The following is a 13,825-nucleotide window of genomic DNA, read 5'->3' on the forward strand; positions in this document are numbered from 1 at the left end:
AAATGGAGGAATAGAACTAAGCAACAGCACGTGAGAAAAAGACTTAGGTATACTAATAGATCACAGACTGCACAGTGTGATGCAGCAGTAAGAAAGGCAAACACAGTTCTAGGATGTATTAAGAGAAGCATAGAGTCTGGATCATGTGAAGTAATTCTCCTTGGTCAGGCCTCATCTGGAATACTGTGTCCAGTTCTGGGTACCACATTCTGAAAAAGAAGCAATGGAAGGAAACTGAAAGGGAGAAGATACAGAGTAGAGATTAGAAATAACTTTTTTGTCAGTGAGGGTGATCAATGAGTGGAACAGGCGGCCACGAGAGGTGGCGAGTTCTCCTTCAATGGAAGTCTTCACACAGAGGCTGGACAGACATCTGTCTGGGATGGTTTAGTGACTCCTGTATTGAGCCGGGGGTCGGACACAAGGACTTTCCAGCTCTAACATTCTAGGATTTTATGACATAGCCGGTAACCATGGTAACACATGGAGCTGCATACATAAAACGGTAGTTTGTTTTTGGACCATTTTGGAAACTTACACTTCTGCCCTCGCCCCTCAGAGAGGAATGGGGCATCCATTAATTTAAAGTGACAGTTTTCACTTGTTAATTTAACTCCAGCTTGAAGGGAGAGAATATATATAAGAAAGCATCAGCGCCCCCTTTATCCTCAGGCTGCGTTTGGTATCGCATGCACACAAGTGAATGGGTTGGAGCTGCAGTTTCACACCAGTTTTCACAGCCTTCAGTTCACACTTTGCTCCGTTATGACATCCGCCCCTTTAATTTTCTCTGTGGGAAAGTTGTCGGTCTGGTTCCGGCAGGTGCGGCGGCAGCTGTCGTCCCCGCCCACCATCATCACCTGTCCCGCTGGCAGTGCACAGCTGCTCCTCCGATCTGACCGTCATGGGGCAGACGCCCTCCGGCCCCGTGATCGTCCCACCACTGGAGAAGGCGGACATTGTGTGCGAGGTCTTCAGCCAGGGAGTGGTGCACGCCTCGCACAAGCTCCGCCACTACCTGGGATTCCAGGACCCTCACGGGACGCTGCGTCCGACCACGGAGACCCTGACGGACATCTTCCTGGTGGACTTCATCACCTTCTGCGTGGAGAAGAGTGTGGAGGAGCGGATCCGCACCAGCAAGATGACCGCGCAGCAGGCCGCGCTCTTCGGGGTGGACTGGATCTGGACACTGCTGGGTCCCGACCGGTCGGTGCGGCTCCAGATCGCCGTCCAGGCGCTGCAGATGTCTGACTTCACCGACGATGGCCGAGGGGACCCCGACACCGTCCACCTGGGGGCCCTGAAGGAGATCCAACTCACCGACTCCTACAAGGAGCGCAGCCGCTACGAGAAGCTGGAGGAGTTCTGCCGACTGGTCGGCCCAGACTGCCTGGGGCTCTTCATGGTGTTCGGATCAGCCGAGAAACCTAAGGACATTCGCGGGATCTTACTGGAGAGCGTCAGCAAGGAGAAGAAGAATGGCGCCCCCGGAGAGCGCGCCCTGCAGCAGTACATCCTGGACACCGACACCTTCCTGCCCACCCGGGACCTGCTGGATGCCTGTATGTCCAGGAGGAACGGCCAGAGGAACATCGGCAAAGTCTACATCAACTTCCTATAGTCACCGGGACTCGAAACAACCGCTCCGACCGATGCCGCAGCTGACAACCGCTCTGACCAATGCCGCAGCTGACAACCGCGCTGTCCGATGCCGGAGCTGACAACCGCGCTGTCCGATGCCGCAGTTGACAACCGCTCCGACCGATGCCGCAGCTGACAACTGCTCTGTCCAATGCAGGAGCTGACAACCGCTCCGACCGATGCCGCAGCTGACAACTGCTCTGTCCAATGCCGGAGCTGACAACCGCTGTCCGATGCCGGAGCTGACAACCGCTCTGTCCGATGCCGGAGCTGACAACCGCTCTGTCCGATGCCGGAGCTGACAACCGCTCTGTCCGATGCCGCAGCTGACAACCGCTCTGTCCGATGCCGCGGCTGATGACCTGTCCTGTCCACTTTGTGTTCCAGCCTGATACATTGCAACTAACTATCCAGCACAGGAAGATGTGCAGCTCCGCTCACAGAGGGTCAGACATACATTTATCTGCACGAAATGTCTGGGTATTAGCAAAGTATTGCGCACTGGGATTAGCCTTATATCTGAGTTTTGCCATCTCACGATACCTGCGGCCGCCATGCTTTACACACCCAGATATTGCTATAGCAGACATCCGGACACCCCTTCATTGCTGGAAGCATGCTGCGATTACCATCTTCTGACTGCAGATGGACACTGGTGTGTATAGTAGCCAAACCTCAGGTCTTATCATGTATCTCTGTATACAGGGACCTCCCCCTAGTGGTGGCTGCAGAAAGAATCTTATCATGTATCTCTGTATACAGGGGGCTCCCCCTAGTGGTGGCTGCAGACAGGATCTTATCATGTATCTCTGTATACAGGGAGCTCCCCCTAGTGGTGACTGCAGACAGGATCTTATCATGTATCTCTGTATACAGGGAGCTCCCCCTAGTGGTGGCTGCAGACAGGATCTTATCATGTATCTCTGTATACAGGGAGCTCCCCCTAGTGGTGACTGCAGACAGGATCTTATCATGTATCTCTGTGTACAGGGAGCTCCCCCTAGTGGTGACTGCAGACAGGATCCTATCATGTATCTCTGTATATAGGGAGCTCCCCCTAGTGGTGACTGCAGACAGGATCTTATCATGTATCTCTGTATACAGGGAGCTCCCCCTAGTGGTGACTGCAGACAGGATCTTATCATGTATCTCTGTATACAGGGAGCTCCCCCTAGTGGTGACTGCAGACAGGATCTTATCATGTATCTCTGTATACAGGGAGCTCCCCCTAGTGGTGGCTGCAGACAGGATCTTATCATGTATCTCTGTATACAGGGAGCTCCCCCTAGTGGTGGCTGCAGTCGGGATCTTATCATGTATCTCTGTACTCTCTGTACACAGGGAGCTCCCCCTAGTGGTGACAATAGACAGTATCTTATAATGTATCTCTGTATACAGGGAGCTCCCCCTAGTGGTGGCTGCAGACAGGATCTTATCATGTATCTCTATATACAGGGAGCTCCCCCTAGTGGTAGCTGCAGACAGGATCTTATCATGTATCTCTGTACACAGGGAGCTCCCCCTAGTGGTGGCTGCAGACAGGATCTTATCATGTATCTGTGTATACAGGGAGCTCCCCCTAGTGGTGGCTGCAGACAGGATCTTATCATGTATCTGTGTATACAGGGAGCTCCCCCTAGTGGTGGCTGCAGACAGGATCTTATCATGTATCTCTGTACACAGGGAGCTCCCCCTAGTGGTGGCTGCAGACAGGATCTTATCATTATCTCTGTATACAGGGAGCTCCCCCTAGTGGTGGCTGCAGACAGGATCTTATCACGTATCTCTGTATACAGGGAGCTCCCCCTAGTGGTGGCTGCAGACAGGATCTTATCATGTATCTCTGTACACAGGGAGCTCCCCCTAGTGGTGGCTGCAGACAGGATCTTATCATTATCTCTGTATACAGGGAGCTCCCCCTAGTGGTGGCTGCAGACAGAATCTTATCTTATATATCTCTGTATACAGGGAGCTCCCCCTAGTGGTGGCTGCAGACAGGATCTTATGTATCTCTGTATACAGAGAGCTCCCCCTAGTGGTGGCTGCAGACAGGATCTTATCATGTATCTCTGTATACAGGGAGCTCCCCCTAGTGGTGGCTGCAGACAGGATCTTATCATGTATCTCTGTACACAGGGAGCTCCCCCTAGTGGTGGCTGCAGACAGGATCTTATCATGTATCTCTGTATACAGGGAGCTCCCCCTAGTGGTGGCTGCAGACAGGATATTATCATGTATCTCTGTATACAGGGAGCTCCCCCTAGTGGTGGCTGCAGACAGGATCTTATCATGTATCTCTGTATACAGGGAGCTCCCCCTAGTGGTGGCTGCAGACAGGATCTTATGTATCTCTGTATACAGAGAGCTCCCCCTAGTGGTGGCTGCAGACAGGATCTTATCATGTATCTCTGTATACAGGGAGCTCCCCCTAGTGGTGGCTGCAGACAGGATCTTATCATGTATCTCTGTATACAGGGAGCTCCCCCTAGTGGTGACTGCAGACAGGATCTTATTATTTATCTCTGTATACAGGGAGCTCCCCCTAGTGGTGGCTGCAGGCAGGATCTTATCATGTATCTCTGTATACAGGGAGCTCCTCCTAGTGGTGGCTGCAGACAGAATATTATCATGTATCTCTGTATACAGGGAGCTCCCCCTAGTGGTGACTGCAGACAGGATCTTATCATGTATCTCTGTATACAGGGAGCTCCCCCTAGTGGTGGCTGCAGACAGGATCTTATCATGTATCTCTGTATACAGGGAGCTCCCCCTAGTGGTGGCTGCAGACAGGATCTTATTATTTATCTCTGTATACAGGGAGCTCCCCCTAGTGGTGACTGCAGACAGGATCTTATCATGTATCTCTGTATACAGGAAGCTCCCCCTAGTGGTGGCTGCAGACAGGATCTTATCATGTATCTCTGTATACAGGGAGCTCCCCCTAGTGGTGGCTACAGACAGAACCTTATCATGTATCTCTGTAAACAGGGAGCTCCCCCTAGTGGTGGCTGCAGACAGGATATTATCATGTATCTCTGTATACAGGGAGCTCCCCCTAGTGGTGGCTACAGACAGAACCTTATCATGTATCTCTGTAAACAGGGAGCTCCCCCTAGTGGTGGCTGCAGACAGGATATTATCATGTATCTCTGTATACAGGGAGCTCCCCCTAGTGGTGGCTACAGACAGAACCTTATCATGTATCTCTGTAAACAGGGAGCTCCCCCTAGTGGTGGCTGCAGACAGGATATTATCATGTTTCTCTGTATACAGGGAGCTCCCCCTAGTGGTGGCTGCAGACAGGATCTTATCATGTATCTCTGTATACAGAGAGCTCCCCCTAGTGGTGACTGCAGACAGGATCTTATCATGTATCTCTGTATACAGGGAGCTCCCCCTAGTGGTGGCTGCAGACAGGATCTTATCATGTATCTCTGTATACAGGGAGCTCCCCCTAGTGGTGGCTGCAGACAGGATCTTATCATGTATCTCTGTATATAGGGAGCTCCCCCTAGTGGTGACTGCAGACAGGATCTTATCATGTATCTCTGTATACAGAGAGCTCCCCCTAGTGGTGACTGCAGACAGGATCTTATCATGTATCTCTGTATACAGGGAGCTCCCCCTAGTGGTGGCTGCAGGAATATAGACTCATAATTATCCCCAGGGAGGATTTGGAGCTTTGTATTAGTAAAGCAGCGGCTCTTCCTGGTTTGGGGCCTTTCTCACCTTGCGGTGCACACGGCAGCATCACATGACTCCATTGTTGTGTCCGGTTACATTTTGACACTACTGTTTCTATTGTCTGTTGCCACCATTACAGAAGCACAAATCGCTGCTGTACTTTATTATTAAAGGGACCTTTTTAGTAAATTCTACTTTTCAGTGGTCTTTGCTCTAGGACCCCCTTGACTCTGCTCATTTTTATTGCCAATTGTACTTCTTCCTTTCTCCTCTAGAGGCGCTGTAGGGAAACTGAACACTTGTAACCATCTGTCCATAGATTACAGCAGATCACTGAACCCCTTTAATTTGGATGTGACCAAAATTCAAACTTTTTATGCTTTACTTTTAAAGGGCCAGACACCCAAAATATCTGTTATTAGTCTATTAGTGCCCTCTAGTGGCTGAATATGGTCACAGGAGATGATCCCGGGGGAAATGTAATAATAAGGAGACGGAGATTAAAGTCCTTCTTGTATTGATGAAGAATAAAAAATACATTGTACACGGAAAGGTAACGAAGCGAAAAAGGGGGATAGTGCAGATAAGAGGAGTGCAGGGGGGGTAAGAAGCAGATACAGGCACATTGTGACGAGAGCAGGACAATCCCCCCGACGCGCGTCCACTTTCCTTAGTGTTGCATCGAATACTGTACACAGTTGTAAAAGTAGGACTACAACTCCCAGCTGGCACTTTCATTTACACAAGTCCTTACTGTGGTCTGGTCAAGTGCCGACTGAACCCCAAAACATCACCTACCTAGTACATAACACCCGCCCCTTTAAGACACCTCCCACCTATGGATACATGGCAGCCCCCCGCTGACGGCACCAGTCAGAAGGATGCCAGAACGGAGGCGACGGTCTGCCGCGCTCGGTCACACGATGGCTTCGCCTTTCCGGTAAAGCATGGCGTCTAGTAGGCAAATCTGCGGTCCTGGGGGTAGTTCAGCTTGTCCAGGCTGGGGTTGATGGCGTACTGGATCATGGGGGGTGGTCCGCACATCAGGACCAGCACGTCGTCCCCGGGCGGGGGCATAAAGGAGCGGATCATGTCCTCATTGACGAAGCCCTGGCTGTAATCCCAACCTGGAGGGACGAGATCATGAGAATGGTGGACGGCGCCCCCTGGTGGCCACACGGGATCACAGCTCGTGGAGAAAAAAGGGAAAACTATAGAAATACAGTGACACTCAGATCTCTGCCGTCTGTGAACGAGGACATCGAGCCTCGTCTGACCCCATCCATGAGAGGTAACGTAACAAACCCTCAGCTGTGTAACAGCAGCAGCCCGGTCCACTGGAGCAAACCCTCAGCTGTGCGACACTGAAGCTTCACTCACTGACAGCAAGCAGAGATCTCAGACATGGGGGAAAAACAAATAAATTGTATAGGAAAGTATACGATAAACCTACACTGGCCCCGGCAGCGGAAAACTACAACTCCCAGAATGCCCTGATAGCCAGCAACTGGGGTGAGAATGCTGGGAGATGTAGTCCTGCAGTATCAGCAGCACAGGGTGATGGAGGCTCTTACTTTCAGGGGCCCGATCCAACGTGTACCACAGCTTGAATCTGCCCGGGTGGACGGTCCGGATCTCCTCCAGCTCGTCCCGCAGCAGGATGTCCTTCTCCGCCTGAAAGAAGCCAGAAAAGTGACCGACTCCAGTCACAGCCAGAGCTGCAGCTCAACCCGGAGAGGAACTCTGGGTGGAACTGGAAGGTAATACACGCATGATCACTATCCTAAGGGTACGGAGCCAGAGACAGAGGGGTAACGAGCCAGAGACAGAGGGGTAACGAGCCAGAGACAGAGGGGTAACGAGCCAGAGACAGAGGGGTAACGAGCCAGAGACAGAGGGGTAACGAGCCAGAGACAGAGGGGTAACGAGCCAGAGACAGAGGGGTAACGAGCCAGAGACAGAGGGGTAACGAGCCAGAGACAGAGGGGTAACGAGCCAGAGACAGAGGGGTAACGAGCCAGAGACAGAGGGGTAACGAGCCAGAGACAGAGGGGTAACGAGCCAGAGACAGAGGGGTAACGAGCCAGAGACAGAGGGGTAACGAGCCAGAGACAGAGGGGTAACGAGCCAGAGACAGAGGGGTAACGAGCCAGAGACAGAGGGGCCGCACTGGGACACACCACCTGCCAACAGCAGTACCCCTACTATTGGTCACAGCAGCATCCTCCCCACCCCAACAATAGTCACTGCATCCCCCCCCACAATCACAGCACCATCCCCTCCTCCACCCTCATGGCTGCCGGTCATACAGACCTGATTAGCAAACAGCAGGTAGCAGACAGTGCGGTCATCTTTGTCCTTCATGACGGCGCGGATGAGCTGCAGCATGGGGGTGATCCCTGCAGAGGAGAGAAGATGCCGATCATCAGCCACCATTCGCGATCCCAGGGGGACGGTCAGTAAAAGTCTCCTTAAGCGGGGGCGGGGCACAGACTGACAGCCAATCACCATCCACCACACCGGGATGTATCTGCATTAGCCACACCCCTCAGGTCTAGTCTGAGAACTCTGCAGATCAGAGGACGGATGAAGAGGTCACATGATGAGAGTTGTAGTCCCAGCTCGGCCCCTTTATACCTGTGCCCCCGGCGATCATTCCCAGCTGCTGAACCTTCTTGGTGACGGCCGCAGCTTTCTTCTCAGGACGGATCTGGAACGTTCCTTAAAGAAACCAAGAGAAATTGTATCGCGATTGTCCCCTCGTGTGCATCCCTTCCCCCGCCGGCCGCCAGGACATTACCCCTCCCGCTGTAGGTCAGCAGCCCGCTGGGCCCCCTGAAGTCGATGGTCTCCCCGATCTTCAGCGCTTCTAGATACTGAGACATTTTGCCGCCCTCTGGAAATTTGGGGTGTATGCCTTTAAAATAAATCTGATAAAAAAACAAACCTCAGATTAATGAGGCTGACAGGCCACACCCCCAACAGGTCCCACCCCCCAACAGGTCCCACCCCCCCCGACAGGTCCCACCCCCCCCGACAGGTCCCACCCCCCCCGACAGGTCCCGCACCTTCACCACCAGGTCCACGTAGCCCTTCTCATCGTCGCTGGACACCGGAGTGTAGGGGCGGACAACCAGGTTCCCGTCCACCCGGGCCGACAGGTAGATGTGCTGCCCTGAAAGGAACGACAGAAGTCACCAAACCGACATATTAACCCCCGAGTGACCGAGGCATCACCTCATCCTTACCGATGGGGAGACCCAGGACGTGTTCAGGAGACGGCAGCGCAAAGCGGAAGCGGCGGGTGTCATGGCTGATGACCTGAGGGCAGAAATCAAGATGGGGCCAATTCTTGTCCCGTTCACCCCGATCATGTGACCGGCGGCATCAGGAACTCACCTCCTTATCGATGAGCCGCAGCGGGTATTTCACATCCGCGCTCTCCAAGGTGATGGCCGGAGGCGGCTTCCCGAAAAGTCTCCTGAAGATCGCAAAGACGATGTAGAAAGGATAAGTAACGACCCGACCCAACTGCAAGAGAGCGGCAGCGTTAACCGAGCAACAGCCAGAACAGACAAGAAAACTGCAGAACTACGAGAGCGGAAACACCAAATGTACAAGAGCCATCACATAGCCTGTATTATACCCCAGAGCTGCACTCACTATTCTGCTGGTGCAGTCACTGTGTACATACATTACATTACTGATCCTGAGTTACATCATGTATTATACCCCAGAGCTGCACTCACTATTCTGCTGGTGCAGTCACTGTGTACATACATTACATTACTGATCCTGAGTTACATCCTGTATTATACCCCAGAGCTGCACTCACTATTCTGCTGGTGCAGTCACTGTGTACATACATTACATTACTGATCCTGAGTTACATCCTGTATTATACTCCAGAGCTGCACTCACTATTCTGCAGTGGATACACACTGCTCAATAAAATAAAGGGAACACTAAAATCCCACATCCTAGATATCACTGAATGAAATATTCCAGTTGTAAATCTTTATTCATTGCATAGTGGAATGTGTTCAGAACAATAAAACATAACAATTATCAATGTAAATCAAAATTAACATCCCATTGAGGTCTGCAGTTGGAATGATGCTCAAAATCAAAGTGGAAAATGAAGTTACAGGCTGATCCAACTTAAGTGGAAATGCCTCAAGAAAACGAAATGATGCTCAGTCATGTGTGTGGCCTCCACGTGCCTGTATGACCTCCCTCCAACGCCTGGGCATGCTCCTGATGAGGCGGCGGATGGTCTCCTGAGGGATCTCCTCCCAGACCTGGACTAAAGCATCCGCCAACTCCTGGACAGTCTGATGCAACTTGACGTTGGTGGATGGTGCGAGACATGATGTCCCAGATGTGCTTAATCGGATTCAGGTCTGGGGAACGGGCGGGCCAGTCCATAGCTTCAATGCCTTCATCGTGCAGGAACTGCTGACACACTCCAGCCACATGAGGTCTAACATTGTCCTGCATTAGGAGGAGCCCAGGGCCAACCGCACCAGCATATGGTCTCACAAGGGGCCTGAGAATCTCATCTCGGTACCTAATGGCAGTCAGGCTACATATAGGGCTGTGCGGCCCTCCAAAGAAATGCCACCCCACACCATTACTGACCCACTGCCAAACCGGTCATGCTGAAGGATGTTGCAGGCAGCAGATCGCTCTCCATGGCGTCTCCAGACTCTGTCACGTCTGTCACATGTGCTCAGTGTGAACCTGCTTTCATCTGTGAAGAGCACAGGGCACCAGTGGCGAATTTGCCAATCCTGGTGTTCTATGGCAAATGCCAAGCGTCCTGCACGGTGTTGGGCTGTGAGCACAACCCCCATCTGTGGACGTCGGGCCCTCAGACCATCCTCATGGAGTCGGTTTCTAACCGTTTGTGCAGACACATGCACATTTGTGGCCTGCTGGAGGTCATTTTGCAGGGCTCTGGCAGTGCTCCTCCTGTTCCTCCTTGTACAAAGGCTGAGGTAGCGGTCCTGCTGCTGGGTTGTTGTTCTCCTACGGCCCCCTCCACATCTCCTGGTGTACTGGCCTGTCTCCTGGTAGCGCCTCCAGCATCTGGACACTACGCTGACAGACACAGCAAACTTTCTTGCCACAGCTCGCATTGATGTGCCATCCTGGATGAGCTGCACTACCTGAGTCACTTGTGTGGGTTGTAGAGTCCATCTCATGCTACCACGAGTGTGAAAGCACAACCAACATTCAAAAGTGACCAAAACATCTGCCAGAAAGCATTGGTACTGAGATGTGGTCTGTGGTCCCCACCTGCAGAACCACTCCTTTATTGAGGGTGTCTTGATAATTGCCAATAATTTCCATCTGTTGTCTATTCCATTTGCACAACAGCATGTGAAATCGATTGTCAATCAGTGTTATTTCCTAAGTGGACAGTTTGATTTCACACAAGTTTGATTTACTTGGAGTTAGATTCTGTTGTTTAAGTGTTCCCTTTATTTTTTGGAGCAGTGTATTTTAGGATCTGTCCGCCCCCGTATTTTGTCTCACTTGTGTGACTCAGCACAGACTTCCCGTCCCCTGATTTTTCACATTCTTCAGTCAGGGCCTTCACTATGTGGAAACCATGAGCTGTCCCAATCCTCTGAGCAGTGGGGGCCGCTCGGCCTCCTCTGCAATATACAGGAAAGGTCATAATCACAAGTGTCCTCCAGTTGTTGGATGTTCAAGACTTTCCTGAACGCCTCATGCCATTAACTGAAAATACCTTCTACAATGGAGACTGAAGAAATATAGAATTACCAGCAAAGTGAGCAGCCACCACTAGAGGGAGCTAGCTGTTTCTACTGACTACTACAGGAGCTGTATGTAGTGAGCTCCCTCTAGTGGTGGCTGTATAAATCTGTATGTAGTGAGCTCCCTCTAGTGGTGACTGTATACATCTGTATGTAGTGAGCTCCCTCTAGTGATGGCTGTATAAATCTGTATGTAGTGAGCTCCCTCTAGTGGTGGCTGTATAAATCTATATAGTGAGCTCCCGCTAGTGGTGGCTGTATAAATCTGTATGTAGTGAGCTCCCTCTAGTGGTGGCTGTATAAATCTATATATAGTGAGCTCCCTCTAGTGGTGACTGTATAAATCTGTATGTAGTGAGCTCCCTCTAGTGGTGGCTGTATAAATCTGTATGTAGTGAGCTCCCTCTAGTGGTGGCTGTATAATCTGTATGTAGCGAGCTCCCTCTAGTGGTGGCTGTATAAATCTGTATGTAGCGAGCTCCCTCTAGTGGTGGCTGTATAAATCTGTATGTAGTGATCTCCCTCTAGTGGTGGCTGTATAAATCTGTATGTAGTGTGCTCCCTCTAGTGGTGGCTGTATAAATCTGTATGTAGTGAGCTCCCTCTAGTGGTGGCTGTATATATAAATCTGTATGTAGTGAGCTCCCTCTAGTGGTGGCTGTATAAATCTGTATGTAGTGTGCTCCCTCTAGTGGTGACTGTGTATAAATCTGTATGTAGTGAGCTCCCTCTAGTGGTGGCTGTATAAATCTGTATGTAGTGAGCTCCCTCTAGTGATGGCTGTATAAATCTGTATGTAGTGAGCTCCCTCTAGTGGTGGCTGTATAAATCTATATATAGTGAGCTCCCTCTAGTGGTGACTGTATAAATCTGTATGTAGTGAGCTCCCTCTAGTGGTGCTGTATAAATCTGTATGTAGTGAGCTCCCTCTAGTGGTGGCTGTATAATCTGTATGTAGTGAGCTCCCTCTAGTGGTGGCTGTATAAATCTGTATGTAGTGAGCTCCCTCTAGTGGTGCTGTATAAATCTGTATGTAGTGAGCTCCCTCTAGTGGTGGCTGTATAATCTGTATGTAGTGAGCTCCCTCTAGTGGTGGCTGTATAAATCTGTATGTAGCAAGCTCCCTCTAGTGGTGGCTGTATAAATCTGTATGTAGTGAGCTCCCTCTAGTGGTGGCTGTATAAATCTGTATGTAGTGATCTCCCTCTAGTGGTGGCTGTATAAATCTGTATGTAGTGTGCTCCCTCTAGTGGTGGCTGTATAAATCTGTATGTAGTGAGCTCCCTCTAGTGGTGGCTGTATATATAAATCTGTATGTAGTGAGCTCCCTCTAGTGGTGGCTGTATAAATCTGTATGTAGTGAGCTCTCTCTAGTGGTGACTGTATACATCTGTATGCAGTGAGCTCCCTCTAGTGGTGGCTGTATAAATCTGTATGTAGTGTGCTCCCTCTAGTGGTGACTGTGTATAAATCTGTATGTAGTGAGCTCCCTCTAGTGGTGGCTGTATAAATCTGTATGTAGTGAGCTCCCTCTAGTGGTGACTGTATAAATCTGTATGTAGTGAGCTCCCTCTAGTGGTGACTGTATAAATCTGTATGTAGTGAGCTCCCTCTAGTGGTGGCTGTATAAATCTGTATGTAGTGAGCTCCCTCTAGTGGTGACTGTATAAATCTGTATGTAGTGTGCTCCCTCTAGTGGTGACTGTGTATAAATCTGTATGTAGTGAGCTCCCTCTAGTGGTGGCTGTATAAATCTGTATGTAGTGAGCTCCCTCTAGTGGGGACTGTATAAATCTGTATGTAGTGATCTTCCTCTAGTGGTGGCTGTATAAATCTGTATGTAGTGAGCTCCCTCTAGTGGGGACTGTATAAATCTGTATGTAGTGAGCTCCCTCTAGTGATGGCTGTATAAATCTGTATGTAGTGAGCTCCCTCTAGTGGTGGCTGTATAAATCTGTATGTAGTGAGCTCCCTCTAGTGGTGGCTGTATAAATCTGTATGTAGTGAACTCCCTCTAGTGGTGGCTGTATAAATCTGTATGTAGCGAGCTCCCGCAGCGGACAGAGGGGGGGGGCTTTTGGGGGCGCCCGACACAGGACAGAGGGGGGACGGGGGGGACGGGGGGGCCCCGCACAGGACAGAGGGGGGGGGACACGCTGCACATGCTGAATTTAAATGCTGCTCGGCCAATTAAGACAAAGGGGCGTGGTTCGGGGCAGGAGAGGTCACCACAGGTCAGGACCGCCCACTGGTACTTATGCCTCATTAGCATATTACGTACACGGTCCAGTAACGGGGCCTGCACACTCCCCCCCCCCCCGTCACCGGACCCCAACACTGGGGGCTACACCAGGACCCCCACCCTCATCTGCCCGATCTGGGCCTATAAGCGCTAAGGCCAGGGGTGGGTGCGGCTGCTGCAGAACCTCTTGAGCCCAGACAGCGCAGCGGTCACACCCATCCAGGCCTCGTGGCCGCCGCCGCCCCGTGTCCCCCGCGCTGTGCTCCCGCTCACCGTGCTGATGTGCGCCCCCATGTGGCCGGTGACTGCGCGGCGCCGACTCCAGGAAAGATGCAAAAATACAACTGAACGTTCTAATGCAGAACTCGGCCGAGATGTCTGTCTGGCCCCGCCCACCGAGCCCTGATTGGCTCAGTGCGCTGCCAATCATAATCCTCGCTCTGCGCTGTCACCGCCAAACTCCTGCTCC

The 13,825-nt window shown here is 51.3% G+C and overlaps 2 protein-coding genes across 2 annotated transcripts; one reads left to right on the forward strand and one right to left on the reverse strand.

The window, feature by feature from the left end:
• Positions 1-824: 824 nt before the first annotated feature.
• Positions 825-1,857, forward strand: REP15 (RAB15 effector protein). Its single transcript, XM_077261395.1, has one exon. The coding sequence runs from the start codon at positions 905-907 to the stop codon at positions 1,622-1,624; it is 720 nt and encodes a 239-aa protein (XP_077117510.1). The 5' UTR covers positions 825-904; the 3' UTR covers positions 1,625-1,857.
• Positions 1,858-5,828: 3,971 nt separating this feature from the next.
• Positions 5,829-13,787, reverse strand: CYB5R3 (cytochrome b5 reductase 3). Its single transcript, XM_077266933.1, has 9 exons — positions 13,630-13,787; positions 8,728-8,859; positions 8,577-8,649; positions 8,397-8,503; positions 8,129-8,258; positions 7,966-8,049; positions 7,642-7,727; positions 6,903-7,002; positions 5,829-6,455 (listed from the first exon to the last, which is right to left on the reverse strand). The coding sequence occupies exons 1-9, from the start codon at positions 13,648-13,650 to the stop codon at positions 6,283-6,285; spliced, it is 906 nt and encodes a 301-aa protein (XP_077123048.1). The 5' UTR covers positions 13,651-13,787; the 3' UTR covers positions 5,829-6,282.
• Between the last annotated feature and the right edge of the window lie 38 nt (positions 13,788-13,825).

Source organism: Ranitomeya variabilis, chromosome 5 (genome assembly GCF_051348905.1).
Source record: "Ranitomeya variabilis isolate aRanVar5 chromosome 5, aRanVar5.hap1, whole genome shotgun sequence".
In the NCBI taxonomy this organism is placed as follows: domain Eukaryota; kingdom Metazoa; phylum Chordata; class Amphibia; order Anura; family Dendrobatidae; genus Ranitomeya; species Ranitomeya variabilis.